We start from the raw sequence: 15,369 nt of genomic DNA on the forward strand, positions 1-15,369 counted from the left end.
AATGGAGAGCAATGTTTCCCGTCGCTGATCTACTTATATAGCTTAGATTCGCAATATTCATGTTTATTCACCGAAAGCAAAGCGGTTCTCATACTTTTCGAGACTTTTCGTATTTATCGTTAAAACCCTTATAAGCTTCCGGTAAGCCTAACCTACCGACTCATAGACTACCACAATCTCAACGAATATAGTAGAACAGAGGCAAGCTCTTTCGAACCTGTATCCGGTCTTTTAATCCAGTATGCCAGCGGGCGTGTTGGAAAATTCATCCGCCAAAGCTAAACCGTGAAATTTACCCACCGTGCTGAGTTATCGACAAGTCATCGAAGACGATACACAAAGACAGGTATGCGAAGGATTGCGGATGCGAGAGAAACACGACTCGACGGGCTTCAGTCGGGGAAGAGATATCGTCTTCTAAGAGGACTCATGACTTCGGGATACCTAGATTGTGAGAATCCCTAAAAGTGTAGAGACGGAGTTACATCTTCGATCTCCGTGTTTTGAGTGAGTTTTATCTGGCTTCCGCGAGTGCAACTGCTGTTTGGACTTCAGACTCAACAGCTGACAGCGTTCCGGTCCTCTGGCAAGGTCTCGCTCCCAGGAAAAGGCTTTTCGCCTCTGCCTCAGCTCGTCGAGATCCTCTCAGAGCCCAGAGTGCTGCTGCTTGTACTCAGTGCCGGGAAACGTATTCCGAGTTGGCACAGGAGTATATCTTCTTGATCATTCTGACCGGATCTCAAACATCAGCTGACAGATGAGCAGAAAATGTACTACGTAAGATCACACCTGTGTGGGCAGGTATTCCAACCCTGAGATACGAACGTCGTTTCCCAAGAAGGCAAGAGCAAAGTATCGCACTATTTGGACAGCGAACGAAGCTCCCCGGCTTGGGGTATGACAGCCCCTTGTTAAAGCATCAAAGAGCTGACCAACTACCCGTGAAGTGGCAGATAAGAAAGTCATAAAGGCTGCCGCCTTTATCTCTCACTTGTTCCAATGCTTTACTTACGGTCAGGTAGCTTCGAAATTGTCGACGACTTTTGTTAATTCTCTTGCAATTATGCGTGTGTGATTCCCTATGCATTTTGAGTTCGCGCTTGAAGAGGTTGACTGAGAATGGGTTGAAGGAAGAAATGCCGATTTTTGCAGGCTCACACAATCTGGCTCAGCTTCCCCCTCACCCGGCTCGACCATCTTTTGTACGAGAGAATGTGTTGAGAAACAAGACAGAGCCCAAAGTCAGCAGTGTCGAAGTCTCCATCTTACGATCGATGTAAATTGAAGAGTAATGTGTTGAAGAAACGTTGGAGGTTTAATTGATGATCTTGCTGACATGACGCTCCGAGCAAAATGTGTTAACGCGACTTTCAAACTTTGCCATGCTGAAAACCTCAATTTGTCTTAGCGCGCACTGGAAAATGTGTTGAGAAAAATGATGCTGCTTCAAGCTCGATTTGATTTAGTGTGTAAAGAGAGGGAGATAGGTTGAAAGGTGAATACGAAGTTCGACTGATTGAATATGTTAAAGTTTGGTGTTGACTTTGTGCTTGACAAGAATTGTATCGCAGGGCAACGCCTGAGGCTGATGAGGCATTTCGACGACGAGGGGGGCAGGGTGCCGAAATGCCAAGCATTCTCGAACAAGCTAAGTAACTAGCCTTCCCGAGCGGGCCCTGGCATCAAGCCCTGGGGTTTGCTTTTCTGCCCCGCCATTATTCTCACTCTTCTTCCTGCATCTTCTCCGTACTTGCGACTTCTCCATCTGAAAGAATAGCTAGCTGCACTCAACTTCCACGCTTGTACATCTGTCACTACAAGAGAGGCCAAACAGACTCACAACATAGGCACTACTATGGACTTACCCACAACGAGTTTTTCAAACGAAGTCTACCTCGCCGCTAATTCGCAGATCCGACGACTTGGGATTTAGTCGGATCCGCGAAGATGACGGTATTGACAAGATTTGCCCTGAGTTTCGTATGATTGAGAGACCAAAAGGTCTCTGAGATTGCTGGTCAAGGCGTCAAGACTCGTCACTCAAGGAGAGCTGAATGGATCGAGTCCCTACACCAAGTCATGTTTCCGCCCAACAGGAGACTTCTCCCACTTCATTCGGAGCGAGCCATACGGAAGGGAGGGGTGGAGAAAATAAAAAGCACCGCAACACCATTGTACCAGCGCCATTAGGAATCGAACCTGATACGAACTAAATATCTCCGCCAAACAGGTGGGAGGGTTCGGCCATACTATATCCAGATCTCCGATCTGATTCCCCAATGCACACTCTGACCGTAGTGGTGGAACTCGCCGCCCAAGATACGACTTACATGCAGCTTATCAGATAGTCAGCTTTCTGATACACGATGCTAAGCGCTGTGCCTCATGCGCGCTTTCGGCGACCGTTGATCACTTTATTCCACACCTTCCTTTTGACCAATCATGGGAGAGTCTCAACACACCATCATCCCGCATTGCATATTGAAGATTCGAGAGTCAAGACCCCGTGTCTCAACGATTTATCGCAATGCGCTCTCCAAATTATGCCTATTACCTTTGCCGCTTCCGTCTTTCCTTCTTCCACCCTCCTTATATTCTTGTCTTCCGTCATGTCATGACCATCTGTCATCCGACTTCACCATTCAACGTCCGCACGCTCAATACTCGGTAAATAGAAAAGCCTTGGGTCAAGATGTCGACTGGTGCTGCTGCAGCACCGAGTGCGCCTCCAAAGATCGGCCAGACATCCTTCCAGGTGACCATGCACAGTGGCACATCTGACTATATCTGAGCTCACGCGAGCGCAGATTGCCATTGGTTTCCTGCTCGGCATAGCATTGATCGTAGCAACTGGCAGAACAGTCATCCGCGCCCGCACATACAAGTCTCGTGGCTTCACTGTCGATGATGGCTTCTTCCTGCTCGCCGTAATCACCTTCCTGGCCGGCACCGTGATGACCTACGTCGACGTACCACACTTCTACTCAGAGGAACTTGTGGAAGCCGGCTTGGAATCTGCCCCTGCAAACTTCATCTCGTCCCTCATATTGGGCGAGAAGCTGGAGGACGCTGTCACGTCGCTCCTGGGAGTTGCCATTGTCAGCGTCAAGTTCTCCTTCTTGTTCTTTTTCCGAGCCCTTCTCCGGCAGCAAAAGAAGATGATGGTCTGGTGGTGGTGCATCTTTGCCATACTCATTCCTACTGCTTTCGTCATGATCTTTGCTATCTTCATCGTGTGTGCCTACTGGAACCAGGAAATCTTCGGTCCGTCAACTCTTCTTCCTTGTCAAGATCACTATACGATCTTTACTGATGCGCTTGAAGTCAAATGCGTGACACCAGCGGCTCATCAGAGGCAGAATGGTGTGCTCAAAGCCATCACAATCCTGGACATTGTTACGGACGCTTTCCGTAAGTCTTGGCGTTTTTTGTCGAGACTAGTGGCCTCGATAATATTGACCAATGAATCAGTCATCTCAGTCCCAGTCCTCCTCCTCTGGAATGTTCGAATCAGCATCCGCCGTAAACTCGCCCTGTGCGGCATTCTCTGTCTCAGTGTCTGCACAATGATCGTCTCCATCATCAAGGTCGCTGGCGCAAACACCAGCACTGGCGGAGTCGACTCCTCATGGGTTCTACTGTGGTACGAGATAGAAGCTGCCGTTGCGATTATCGTGGTATCTTTTACAGCATTCAGAGCCCTGTTCGTCGCACACCAAGCACTGAAGTACCGGACCCCGGCTGAGGACACCTCTACGTCGTGGAACTTATGGAGAAGGAATACTAAGGGCTCGAGAAGTAAGGAGCTGCCAGAGATACCGTCGCAGGTGCTGGGGGGTGTGAGGACGCACATACGGCGATCTCGGTACGGCGAAGGAAGCTTTGATAACCGAGGGGACGATATAGAACTGCCATTGCATGGGCCGGGTATCATAGTGACGCAGAGAATCCATTCCGAGAAGGTAAAGTCACCTAGCTTGGTTACAAGTAAATGAAGCTAATGATCGGTCCAGACACCCCGCCAGCCAACCACGAGACCTTCCGCCGAGTCTTTTGTGTGAATAACGAGTGTAACGGTTTTCTTATCTGCAGTGAAAACATCTTATACACAGGCTATAGGTATCCCGCATGAGTGTAACGATTATGTCTTCTTCTTTTCTGATAGAAACACCGTATATCCAGGCCAGGCGCGTCAGTCCATTTGATTACTAAAGCGCTTCCTACAAGCCCCGGTATAGAGAAGCCGGCAATTACACTCTGGTAGCAGGACCTAGATTAGTGCTATTTTTATTGCTGGTGTTACGAAAAGTATCACACTAGCGACACGACAAGCATCTTCGGCGCATACAATATAAGAGAGCAAATCTTTTCTCGCGACGGCAGGTTATCTACGCGTTCATTGATACACTCGACCGTACTCGAGCATTCAGGAACAACTATATCATATGTACCTCAATGTATGAAAAAACGCTGCAGACCCTTCTTCGCCACGCCTTTACATCATATCATGATACTAACCTCTTTACCGCCCGCAATGTTCTCTGTTCCATTCTTCTTTACAGCTGGGGTCGCATCACTCACGTTGAATGCCGCACAGCCTCTAATTCCAAAGCCCCTAGCGACACTGAACCCCTCAAATCTATCAGCCAACGCGTCGCTACCTAACGGACAACCAGCACCCTCTTCCAACCTCTCCCACCTGATAATCCAATGCGACCCGGATGGATACGGATCCGATCTGAATTACGACAGCTGCCACGACGCCTACGACCAGATACCGCACTTTATATCCGACCTGACATGGGGCCCCCGCACACAGGGTCGCTGGTCGGTAAATCTGCCTTGGAGGGTCTACAGCTGTGAGTCTGACGCCGGAAATCAATCCCATCCATCCATACCTCGCTCCGGGTGCGAGCGCATGCGGGACAGCGCACCGTGCGCATCCACAGCCGACGGCTCTTGCGTCATCAACGTGATCTCGCGCCCCGGCATCGCCGTCTTGGACAAGGCGTCCTGGTACCGCATCGCGCAAGCGGCGTGAGAGATCCTCGAGCAATGCGTGCGGCCCCGAGACATGGGGCGGGAGTCTCAAGAACCAAGGAAAGAAAAAAAACCCCCCCTCCCCCGATCGATCGATCCGGCGCGCGGAACCCGTCCTTGTTGACTCGCCCGGCGTTCCGCCCCGTACCCGCGTAGGAGAGAAGGCGAACCTCATCGTCAGCGTCCGATCCTTCGCGCCCCAGGTGCGCTGTTCCGCGCCCGGCGCGCGCCCGCCGGACGCCGACGCCCTGCTCGACGCTCCGGAACGACATGTTCGCGGGCGAGGCGGCGCGGGTCTTCGGGCCCCGCGGGGGAGGCCGGGGCTGCTGCCGCCGCCGTCGGCGACGGGCGTGCGCGGTGGTGGGGGGTTTCCAGTGAAATTGGGGCATCCATATCCGATTGCAAGCCCTGTGGGAAGAATATGCAGCCACCAGTGCATTGAATCGATCAATCTCCCCCATATGCCTGTTGTAGTAGAAAAGATCTTCGGAACACCGAAATCCTTTTGCCAGACGTCATTCCCATCCTCTTTGAAAGCAGGTAAGACAATGCGATTATTAGTACTTGTCCTACTGGGACGCTTTCTCTTTTTGGTAATAGTGTCATCAACCTCTCTGACACCGTAGGCAGTGGTAAGGGCCAAAACAAGGTTGTTATCCTGCCAGGCTACCATGAGAATATCGTCCTGAACCACTGCAGCAAGGGTACCGTACGGGATATCCTTAGCAAATCGCTGTTTCATCTCCACAAGCAATTCTGGAAGATCCGTCCGATTTGGCTTCATAGTCCCACACACAGCAATCCTTAAGGCCTTCAGCTTGCTAGCAAGCTTTGGTTCGGTAAAATAGTTGTCCATGAAGAGGATGGAGTCAGGGGGTAGTATATCAGTGGCCAATTTGAAGACCATGGCGCTTGTGTCTCCGAGACCTTTGACTTTGGGCCTACCCTCGAGGCCTTATTCAGGCGAATACCATGCATAGTTGTAGAGATAGCCCTCATCACCAATTGCAAAAACCTTGTATCCCTCCTTAATTGGCTTGCCTGGAGCCATGGTAGAATGATGAGTGCGCCCCGTCTCCTTGATCATGCATTCATCAATTGCACAGTGGCTACTTGGGGTGCGTAATTTCTTCCAATTACTTCGTATCTCATCGGCAAATGGAAGCATCTTCTTATACCATACAGGCTTCTGATGTCTACCCTTTCCAATAGTGAAAGAATCCTCTTCGTCAGGATCTGAACAATGAATCATTCTCCGGAGAAGCACGTAGCGGTCCCGTGCCATTTCGCTAGTAAGAATCGAAGGCACCGGAGCAATACCATCAGTCCTCCAATAATCATGAATAGTAGGAAAGTATCCAAGATAAAAGAACCGAATCTTTACTATTATTCTTGCGTATCTTTTATAATCCTCATTTAGCCTATCCGACTATAATCACTCATTATTCGTTCTTCCACTAAATCCCTCACTGAAAATCTCACTACGAAAGTACTTTCTTAAGTCATTCAGTCTAGAAAGCCTCTTATATCTATTAAATCACTTCTAGAGACTTAAGAAGCCTTTAGTAAATATCTCAAGAAGTTACTATCACCCAACTCGATTTTCTAAGCTATTATCTATTACTTATTAGAACTCTCTTACTACTATAAAAGTAAGTAAGTTATAATATTATTATTCTAGCGAGTATTAGAAATCTCCTCGAAGAAATTAAGCTTATTACTATCGTCTTAACATCTTAGACTTCTTAAGAATTCCTCTTAATAATAGTTCTACGAATTTTATAGTCTCGTTATTAGAATCTTATCGAAGCACGCCTTCTTTAGATTAGTCTAAAGCTCTTATATAGTCTAATACTCTTTCTAGTAATACTATAAAAGTAATTATATCTTATTCTATATTTACTATATATAATAACTTCTCGAAGATTACTAGCATATTAATAGCAAAGTAACTTCGAAAGTTTAATTTTAATATAAAGAATTATTAAGATAAAGAAGATTATTTCTCTCTTAGTTAAGTATCTAAGATATCTTAATATACTTTTTATCGACGATACTTTCGAGTAATTAGAAAGTTATTTAGAAGCTATTTAACTTCTTATTAAAGTAGAGTATACTAGTTTTTAATAGACAATCTAGTAATTCCGAGTTATCTTCTACGAGAAGTTTCTCTCGAAAGCTATAAAAGTAAGTGCGATCTCATTTAATATCGAGATTATAGACCTATATTAACGTTCTTAAAGAATTTCTTACTTTTTATTTTAAGCGTATTATTAACTTAATATAGAGAGTTAAAATTAAGAATAAACTCGCTACTACTCTTAATACTATCTTTAATCTTCTTAAATCTATTATACTTAATATTATTCTTTATATCTTTATTAGAGAATTAAATAATTACGAGATTTAAAAGAAAGTAATAAGAGGTATAATATCGTCCGATAGATCTCTATATATAATCTATAATCTCGCAAAAGAAGTATAACGTATTAACGTCGAAATCTAGAAGCTTTTAAATAAAGAATCGAGATTCAACTAGCTATAATTCTATAAGTCTCTTATAAAACGAAACTTATCGAAGTAGTAAATAACTTTCTTACTTGCCTCTCATTAAGCTACTAAAGCCTCGAGGCCCTTATACTATTAGTCTTAATTCTTTTATACAAATTCATCGAAGTAGCTACTAGAGGCTTTTCGCGAGATCTTAATATTTTATATAATTCTTAACTCTTAGAGTATCGTTATTCTTTATATAAAGTTTTTACTTTTACTTTCTACTTCGACTTCGATCTTAATTTAAAATCCTAATAAAGAAAACGCTAATAGAAGCGAATCTCTCGAATTCTATAGCTAATAGTCGCTTTTATAATTATTAATTTATTTTAAAAGATATATCTAATTATAGTACTTCGAAGAACTCTTATATTAATAATACTATCTACTAGTCTTACGGGAAAGATAATTAGCTATATATTAAGTGTAATATTAAGAATTACATCTCTTCTAATTATAATAGTACTTTACTACCTACTTAAGAATAATTATATCTAAGAATACTTATTTTCGAGGATAACTTATAATTAAACTTTACTTTCGTTAGAGTTTCGAGGAGTTTAATAAATCTTCTAGACTCTATAAGATTATTTCTTCGCCGAAGCCTTTTATAGCTTCTTCTTCTTCTTCTTCTTCTTCTTCTACTAAATCGAGTTAAGTAATACGCCTTTAAGCTTTATAAATTCTTATATTTCATCTTATTCTAATTTAGTATAGTTCGAAGTAGTAGGGCTAAATCGATCTCGTTTCGCTAATATAAAAATCGCTAAAGCTTTCCTCGGTAAAGGATTAGACTCTAATAAGCGAGCTTATATAAAAGAAGTATTAGTATTAATATTAATATCGATATCGATATCTTAGTAATAATAAGAAAAGTAATCTAAGAGGTCTTAATTAGTATTTATTTAATTATAGTAATTTATATTATAGTAGTTTTAGATATCTTAATATTAATAAAAGTAGTTTAATATTAATCTAAATTCTCAATACTTCTTTTTACTCGTAATAAGCTTCTACTTAAATAGATTTATAATAATTCTTCGATAGCTATAGATTAAGAATCTTCTTTTTAGAACTAGTTATACTAATCTTAGATTATTTTAAAAGAAAAGTATTTTAAATATAAGAATAAGAAGCGAGTTAATAAAAAAGTAGAATCTTAATCTTTAATAGATCTATTTAATAAATTAGAATATAATTCTCTTATATCGATTCGATATATATTTAAGAATATTAAAGTTAATATAAGTATAATAAATCTTATAATATATTTATCTACTTTATATAAGTAATTAAAGCGTCTCTATACTCGAGTTATTAAGAATTAAATATTAAAGCTTATTATAAATATTATATAAGTATCTTTAATTAGCTTTTAATCTACTTTTATTTAATAAATTTTATAGATATCTATACTATCTTTAGAGTATTTATAAGTCTATTAATCTATATCGATATTTTCTTCTATATCTATATCTTAAGTATTCTATATCTTAAGTCTTCTTAATAGACTTTAGAAAACTCTACTATATTAGTATTCATATTTTAGATTAATATTTCTACTATAAAAGCTAAGAAGTATATATATTTTCTAAGCTCTCTTATAAGTATATAATAAAGCGTTTTATATTTTTATTATTATAAAGAAATTGAATAGATTTAACGTTAGCCTCGAGAAATCTTATACTTAGACGAATTAAGGTTTTGATATAAATATAATATCTTCTAAACTAATACGCCTTTTAAGTTTATATCTTTATCTATTTTCGAAGATTAAATTTAAAGATCTTTTTATATATATAGCGAATTATTATAATATTATATTAGAGTATTAAATATAACTTATAATTAATATAAAAGAAATCTAAAGAAATATTCGATACTTTATAACTTCGAAAGTTATATTTATTACGGAATTAGGGAGATCTAAGTATCTTAGTTTAATTCTCGAAATTTCGTAGCTTTAAACTATAAATACTTTTATTTTAATTTATTTTTCTATTATTTTTCTAGAAGATAGATCGAAAGGCGAGAAAGTTCGAAGAATCGTAGAGTTCGAAAATAATTTTCTATAAAGATTATAATTTATTAATATATCTTAAGTTCGCTATAACTATCTCGAAAGCTATTAAGTAAAATATATTAAAGACTTTTTTTAAAGAAAGTTAATTCTTTAGAATCTAATAGTTCTTCTAATTCTAAAAATAATTTATTAGATATTAAAGAGATTAAGCGTTAGAATTTTTAGTAAATTAAGTCTATCTTAAGTAGAATATTAAATTACTAGAGCTCATAGTAGCTTACTTTAAGAATTTAAGCCCCTTAAATACTTCTATTATTATCTTTAAGAATCTTAATTCTTTTTCTTTACTAAAGTAAGTAACTATCATAAACTTTCTCGGCTAATCTATCGAAGTCTTTAATACTTTAAAAATACTAATATTATTATTTTTATAAATATCTCTTAAACAAGTATTTTCTTCTAGAAGAATAATTCGTTCGAAGTCTTTTATAGTATTTCTTATTATTAGAATTCGAAGAATAGATTATTAAGCTAGAATTAAAATTAATTCTTAAATCGCTTATTATTATAGTAGAGTAGAGATTATAAATATTATAATTATTATATTAATATAAATATCTTAATAAAAAAGATCTAAGAGATCTATCTTATATAGAATCTTATTATATATATCAAGTATATATTATATCTAATATAAAGCCTACTTTCTCGAAATCTTAGAAGTACTAGTTTCCTTATATAGAATAATAGCTAAGAAAGCTTATTTAGAACGATCTTAAAGATAATATCTATAAACTCACTAAGCCTACAAATAAACGCCTATTTCTATAAAATACACGGGCTATTATAATAGATAAAGTCGAGGATTTAAAATCTACTAACGAGCCTCGAATAACTTTCGATTATTTATAAGTTATAAAGCTTTTTTTAGAAGCTTATCTCGAGCTAAGCTCGAAAGTTTATAATTATCTATTTAATTTATATTATAAATACTTATTCTTAACTAATTTAAAGTACACGTATCTTATAATATCTCTATATTCTAACGATAGATATTACTTTATTTTTATTATTTTAGATATTAATTAGATATAGTCTATAAGAATATAAGTAGAGATTATAATCTATAGACTTTATTATAATAAAGCTAGCTTATAAATTATTTAATTCTATTTCTTTTAAATCTTCGTTACTATATTCGTCGAATTCTAAGATTTTATTATCTCTTATATTTTATATAAACGAGTTTTTTAATAGCTTTTATAACTTTAAGAATTTATTTTCTTTTTTATAATATTACTTCTTTTCTAGAGTTAAGTAAATTAAGTTACTTTTATTCTTTAAGAAATTATAACTATCTATATTATTAATTAAGATTCTTAATATAACTTATATTATTAAAGAATATATTTATATTCTTAAAGAATAAGTTATTAAAGTAGTTAAGTAATCTATTTCTTTAGATTAATTCGAAAGTTCGAGATTTCTTAGAAACTATCGATATTACGCGTCGATAAGTAAAGAACTTCGCGGAAATCGCGAGATCTCTTTTTAGACTTATAAGAAAGATAAAATAGAGATAGACTTAAGTAGAATAGCTATTATTTAATAATTTATATATTAAATATATTATAAGAATTAACATATACGATATTAACTTAAGTCGAATCGTTTATATATATATTAATACTTTTTATTTTATAGTTAAATATACTATTATATAGTATTATATTCTTATACTATAAGAAGCTATCTCTATTAAGAAGCTTTATAATCTTAGAAGTCTATCGTAATAGAAAAGAATAAGAAAGTATTTATCTTATATAATTCGTTTATCTTTAATTCTATTTAAAAGAAGTACCCTACTTATAAGCGAGAACTCTACGCTATTATTATATTCTATAAGAAGTATAACTACTTATATAAGTACTTATATTAGTCTACTATAATATATACTAATTATAAGCCTCTTATATACTTTCTTAACTTAGATCTTTATAAGAAAATCTATAAATATTAGAGCTAATAAACTTTATCGCTTAAATCTTACTATTTAGTATATATCTAAACCTCGAAATAAAGCTATTAACGACTTATCGAGAATCTTATTCGATATTAAATACTTAGAGAATATTATAATTATACGAGTATAATAGAAATTAAAGAATTATAGCTCAAAATAAATCTAAAAGAATAATAAGAATAAATTTAATTCGTTTTTAATAGTACTTATTAAATCGAAGTAACTTAAAATCGTTAATAGGGGCACGCTATATAATATTTCTTCTTTCTCGCTAAAAGCTATTTCTACTACGGAAGCTATAAAATCATCTACGAAAGACTTCGATAAGATCGATAAGAACGTTAAGATTTAGATTAAAGCTTATCATAATAGTATCTAATTTAATAAAATCTACGAATTTCTTATTATAGAATCTTCGACTCTTACTACTACGCTACTTCGAAAAGCTTTTAAATATCGAATAATATAATATATTCTATAGATCTTTCGAGAAGACATATATTTATCTTATATATCGAAAGAAAAGATATTTATAATACTTTCGAAAAGTTTATAATAAAAGCGAATATTAGACTAAGATTAATATTCTAATAAGACTACGTAACTACTATTAGTCTAGAAAAGTATAAGATATTAAGAAGTATATTATTAGAGTATCTTAAGTATACTAAGTATAAACCTACTATTAGATCTTAGCCTTTATATTCTATTAAAGTTATATACTCTTTTTAACTTATAAAAATAAATTTTATAGACTTACTTAAAACTATTAAAGTAGAATCTACTTTTATACTTATAAAAGTCTACTATATAAGTAGATTTACGATTTTCTTTATTACTATCTCTACTAATATAAAGAATATTATCTAATATCTTAAGTTATTCTTTACTATATATAGAAAGTCTTATATCTACTATCTTAATCGCGATTAATATTTCTATAATAATAAGTTAAAAGAATTCTTGAGATTCGAAGATATTATCGTTATATATAGCCCTTCTAATACTTTTAAGAGTATAAGAATAATCGAAATCTATAATAAACTACTAAAAGCGATACTTTATAAGAATTCCCTTTATACTAAATTAAAATAAGATCAGCGTCTACTAAAGACTAGAAGTTTAATTAATATACGAGTTATTAAATACTTAAAAATCTCTTCTATTAGTATCCTCTTCGGACTACTATAAGAAGCTTCTACTAGTATATCTACCTTACGTATACTTTTTAAATATAATATTCCTACTTAGATAACTTAGCTAAAGAATTCTATTAGCTATACTTAAATTATATATTAATATCTTATTTATTAAGCGAATCTTTATAATATGATTAGATAACGTTTAAATTAGTAGAAGAAAGATATAACTTTCCGATATAATAAAGAGATTAAGCAAGTTACGCATTATATTAACGATCTAATTATATTATACTAGAAAAATATAGAAAAGCTAAAAGCCCGCTAGAGAGGTCTATTTCGAATAAGTAAGATATAGTAAATCTTATAAAAGATCTTTTATACTTATATAACTTAATAGTTAAAAAATTAGATATATATTTTACGAAGATTATCTCAAGAAATTCGTTACTCGTATAGACTACCTCCTAGATCTTATTACCCCCTTATTATCATAACAGCAAACTACTCTAATATCCCCGCTAGAAGCTTTTCTAAAGGTTTATACTTCTTATAGAAAGCTTTAGACTTATCTTTTTCGCGAAGTTTATGCTTTCTCGAGAAGTTTATACTTTTTTAAGGAGATTTATACTTACTTAGAAGAAGACTTTAGCGTCCTTACTTTTTATAGTATTATATGAAAATGATTATAAGAATAATAATAATTTTATTTTCTTGCTTTAGGTGCTATGCTATATCTATAGCTTTATTTCTTTTATCTATATTTATATATAGGATAGTCTCATCGCCGGATTGTCCTCTTCCAGTGATGTCGTTGATTTACAGCCTTTCTTATTCCGCTTCACGTTGGCCACGACTACCGCACTCATCTTCGGTCAATCCGTCGATGGCCTCGAAGAAGCCCAGCAGGATTTTGCCAAAGACTTTGACTACGCGTCCATGATAAGCTCGCTTCGTACGCGGCTGCAGGATTTCTATTGGGCGTACAGCCCATCGAGATATAAAGCCGCCTGTAGAGGAGTCAAAGACTTTGCCAACGTCTTTGTCAAGCAAGCTTTACAAGAAAAGAATAAGACGGGACCAGATTCGGATCGCTACGCTTTTATCCAAGATCTATACGACGAGATGCAGGATCCAGTGCTCGTTCGTGATCAGCTCGTGAATGTCTTGTTGGCTGGAAGAGATACCACTGCGTGCCTATTGTCTTGGACCTTGTAAGCCTCTGTACCTCTCGACTACTCTTCTTGCTCTGCGCCACGGGAAGTGGTTGCTAAACGCCATGCTGAGAGTTCGGTCCTAGCTTCCTCCTCGTCCGCCATACTTCCGCTCTAGATCGTCTTCGCAACGAGATTCGATCCGTCATGGGAGACGACCAAGAATTGACCAGGAATCATGTCCAAAAGATGTCCTATCTCAAATGTGTACTGAATGAGAGTACGTGAGAATCTCGCTCGTTCCCTGCACCCCGCTGACCAAAGTTTGCTCACCCCCACAGCCCTCCGACTCTATCCCTCCGTCCCCATAAACGTCCGCATAGCCCAAAAAACCACCTGGCTGCCCCGCGGTGGTGGTCCAGATGGCGATGCTCCACTGCTCGTACGCCGTGGAGTGGGTGTAGGATTTCTAGCCTACTACCTGCACCGACGAAAAGACTTGTACGGTGATGACGCCGATGAGTTCCGACCAGAGCGATGGGAAGGTCCTGAACTCGCGAACATTGGCTGGGGCTATATACCCTTTCACGGCGGACCCCGGCTTTGTCTCGGCAGTGAGTTCCACTTCCAAGCTATCATTGTGAGGAGGAGGAGCCTGCGGGTCTGACAATCTCCCAGAGGACTTCGCATTGATGGAAGCGTCTTGCGCCATCGTTCGAATCATACAAACCTTCCCGGATATCAGATTGCCACCAGGGTATCCCGTTGTACCGACAGGGCAAGAAAAGCAAGCGCTGACCGTCTTCCTCTCCAGCGCCGACGGCTGCAAGGTATTGTTGGACTAGCACGAGACGAAAATGAATCAGACCTTCTCGGAACAAATCTTAAACCCCCATCCGGTCCCATGTCACGCAGTCATAATCTTATGCACATCCGATCCACCCCACCTCCAATTCAGAACATCTCGTCCACCTCAACCCTCCTCATAAACCCCCCCCCCTCCCCGTCCCCCAAACCCCCCATCCGTCCCATCAAGAAAAACTTCCACAACGACCGCCCCAGCATACGCAATCCGGACCGAATAACCCCCCAACCCGCCCCCCCCCCCCACCAGCCCCCAATTTCCCCATCCCCAACAACCATATCCTCGACCGAGAGTTTATCGCCCACGCGTCATCGCGGAACACGAAAACAACCTGCAGAGCTCTACACACGTCCTCGTCCTCGGGCACCATGCGGGGCTGAAATGGCATGGCTGGGGAAGCTTAGGTAGGTAGGTAGGTAGGTAGGTGGTGAAAGAAAGGCTTTGAAGGCAAGGAGGGAGGGAGGGGGTCGGAGGAAGTCAGAACACAGCACCGGGGGCCCGATACTTTCGGAGCCAGGAGCGGCTCGCCGGCTGCGGTCTGCGTCGTGCGTGGGGAAGGCGGATGCGGGTAG

The 15,369-nt window shown here is 38.0% G+C and overlaps 4 protein-coding genes across 4 annotated transcripts; 2 read left to right on the forward strand and 2 right to left on the reverse strand.

Moving 5' to 3' along the window:
* Nucleotides 1–2,692: 2,692 nt before the first annotated feature.
* On the forward strand, nucleotides 2,693–4,061 carry HO173_000692 (uncharacterized protein; the record flags this gene model as incomplete). The annotated part of the gene is made up of 5 exons (XM_037302641.1): nucleotides 2,693–2,755; nucleotides 2,808–3,264; nucleotides 3,325–3,411; nucleotides 3,472–3,962; nucleotides 4,014–4,061. 5 exons carry the CDS (start codon nucleotides 2,693–2,695, stop codon nucleotides 4,059–4,061), a joined length of 1,146 nt encoding a protein of 381 aa, XP_037170148.1.
* A 596-nt stretch (nucleotides 4,062–4,657) lies between these two features.
* On the reverse strand, nucleotides 4,658–5,947 carry HO173_000693 (uncharacterized protein; the record flags this gene model as incomplete). Its single annotated transcript, XM_037302642.1, has 1 exon — nucleotides 4,658–5,947. The coding sequence occupies one exon, from the start codon at nucleotides 5,945–5,947 to the stop codon at nucleotides 4,658–4,660; it is 1,290 nt and encodes a 429-aa protein (XP_037170149.1).
* A 48-nt stretch (nucleotides 5,948–5,995) lies between these two features.
* On the reverse strand, nucleotides 5,996–6,325 carry HO173_000694 (uncharacterized protein; the record flags this gene model as incomplete). Its single annotated transcript, XM_037302643.1, has 1 exon — nucleotides 5,996–6,325. The coding sequence occupies one exon, from the start codon at nucleotides 6,323–6,325 to the stop codon at nucleotides 5,996–5,998; it is 330 nt and encodes a 109-aa protein (XP_037170150.1).
* Nucleotides 6,326–13,717: 7,392 nt separating this feature from the next.
* Nucleotides 13,718–14,777, forward strand: HO173_000695 (uncharacterized protein; the record flags this gene model as incomplete). Its single annotated transcript, XM_037302644.1, has 4 exons — nucleotides 13,718–13,992; nucleotides 14,079–14,212; nucleotides 14,274–14,546; nucleotides 14,611–14,777. 4 exons carry the CDS (start codon nucleotides 13,718–13,720, stop codon nucleotides 14,775–14,777), a joined length of 849 nt encoding a protein of 282 aa, XP_037170151.1.
* Nucleotides 14,778–15,369: the final 592 nt, after the last annotated feature.

This window comes from Letharia columbiana, assembly GCF_014066305.1.
Source record: "Letharia columbiana isolate WasteWater2 chromosome Unknown Sc0000001_s0, whole genome shotgun sequence".
NCBI classification, from domain to species: Eukaryota; Fungi; Ascomycota; class Lecanoromycetes; order Lecanorales; family Parmeliaceae; genus Letharia; species Letharia columbiana.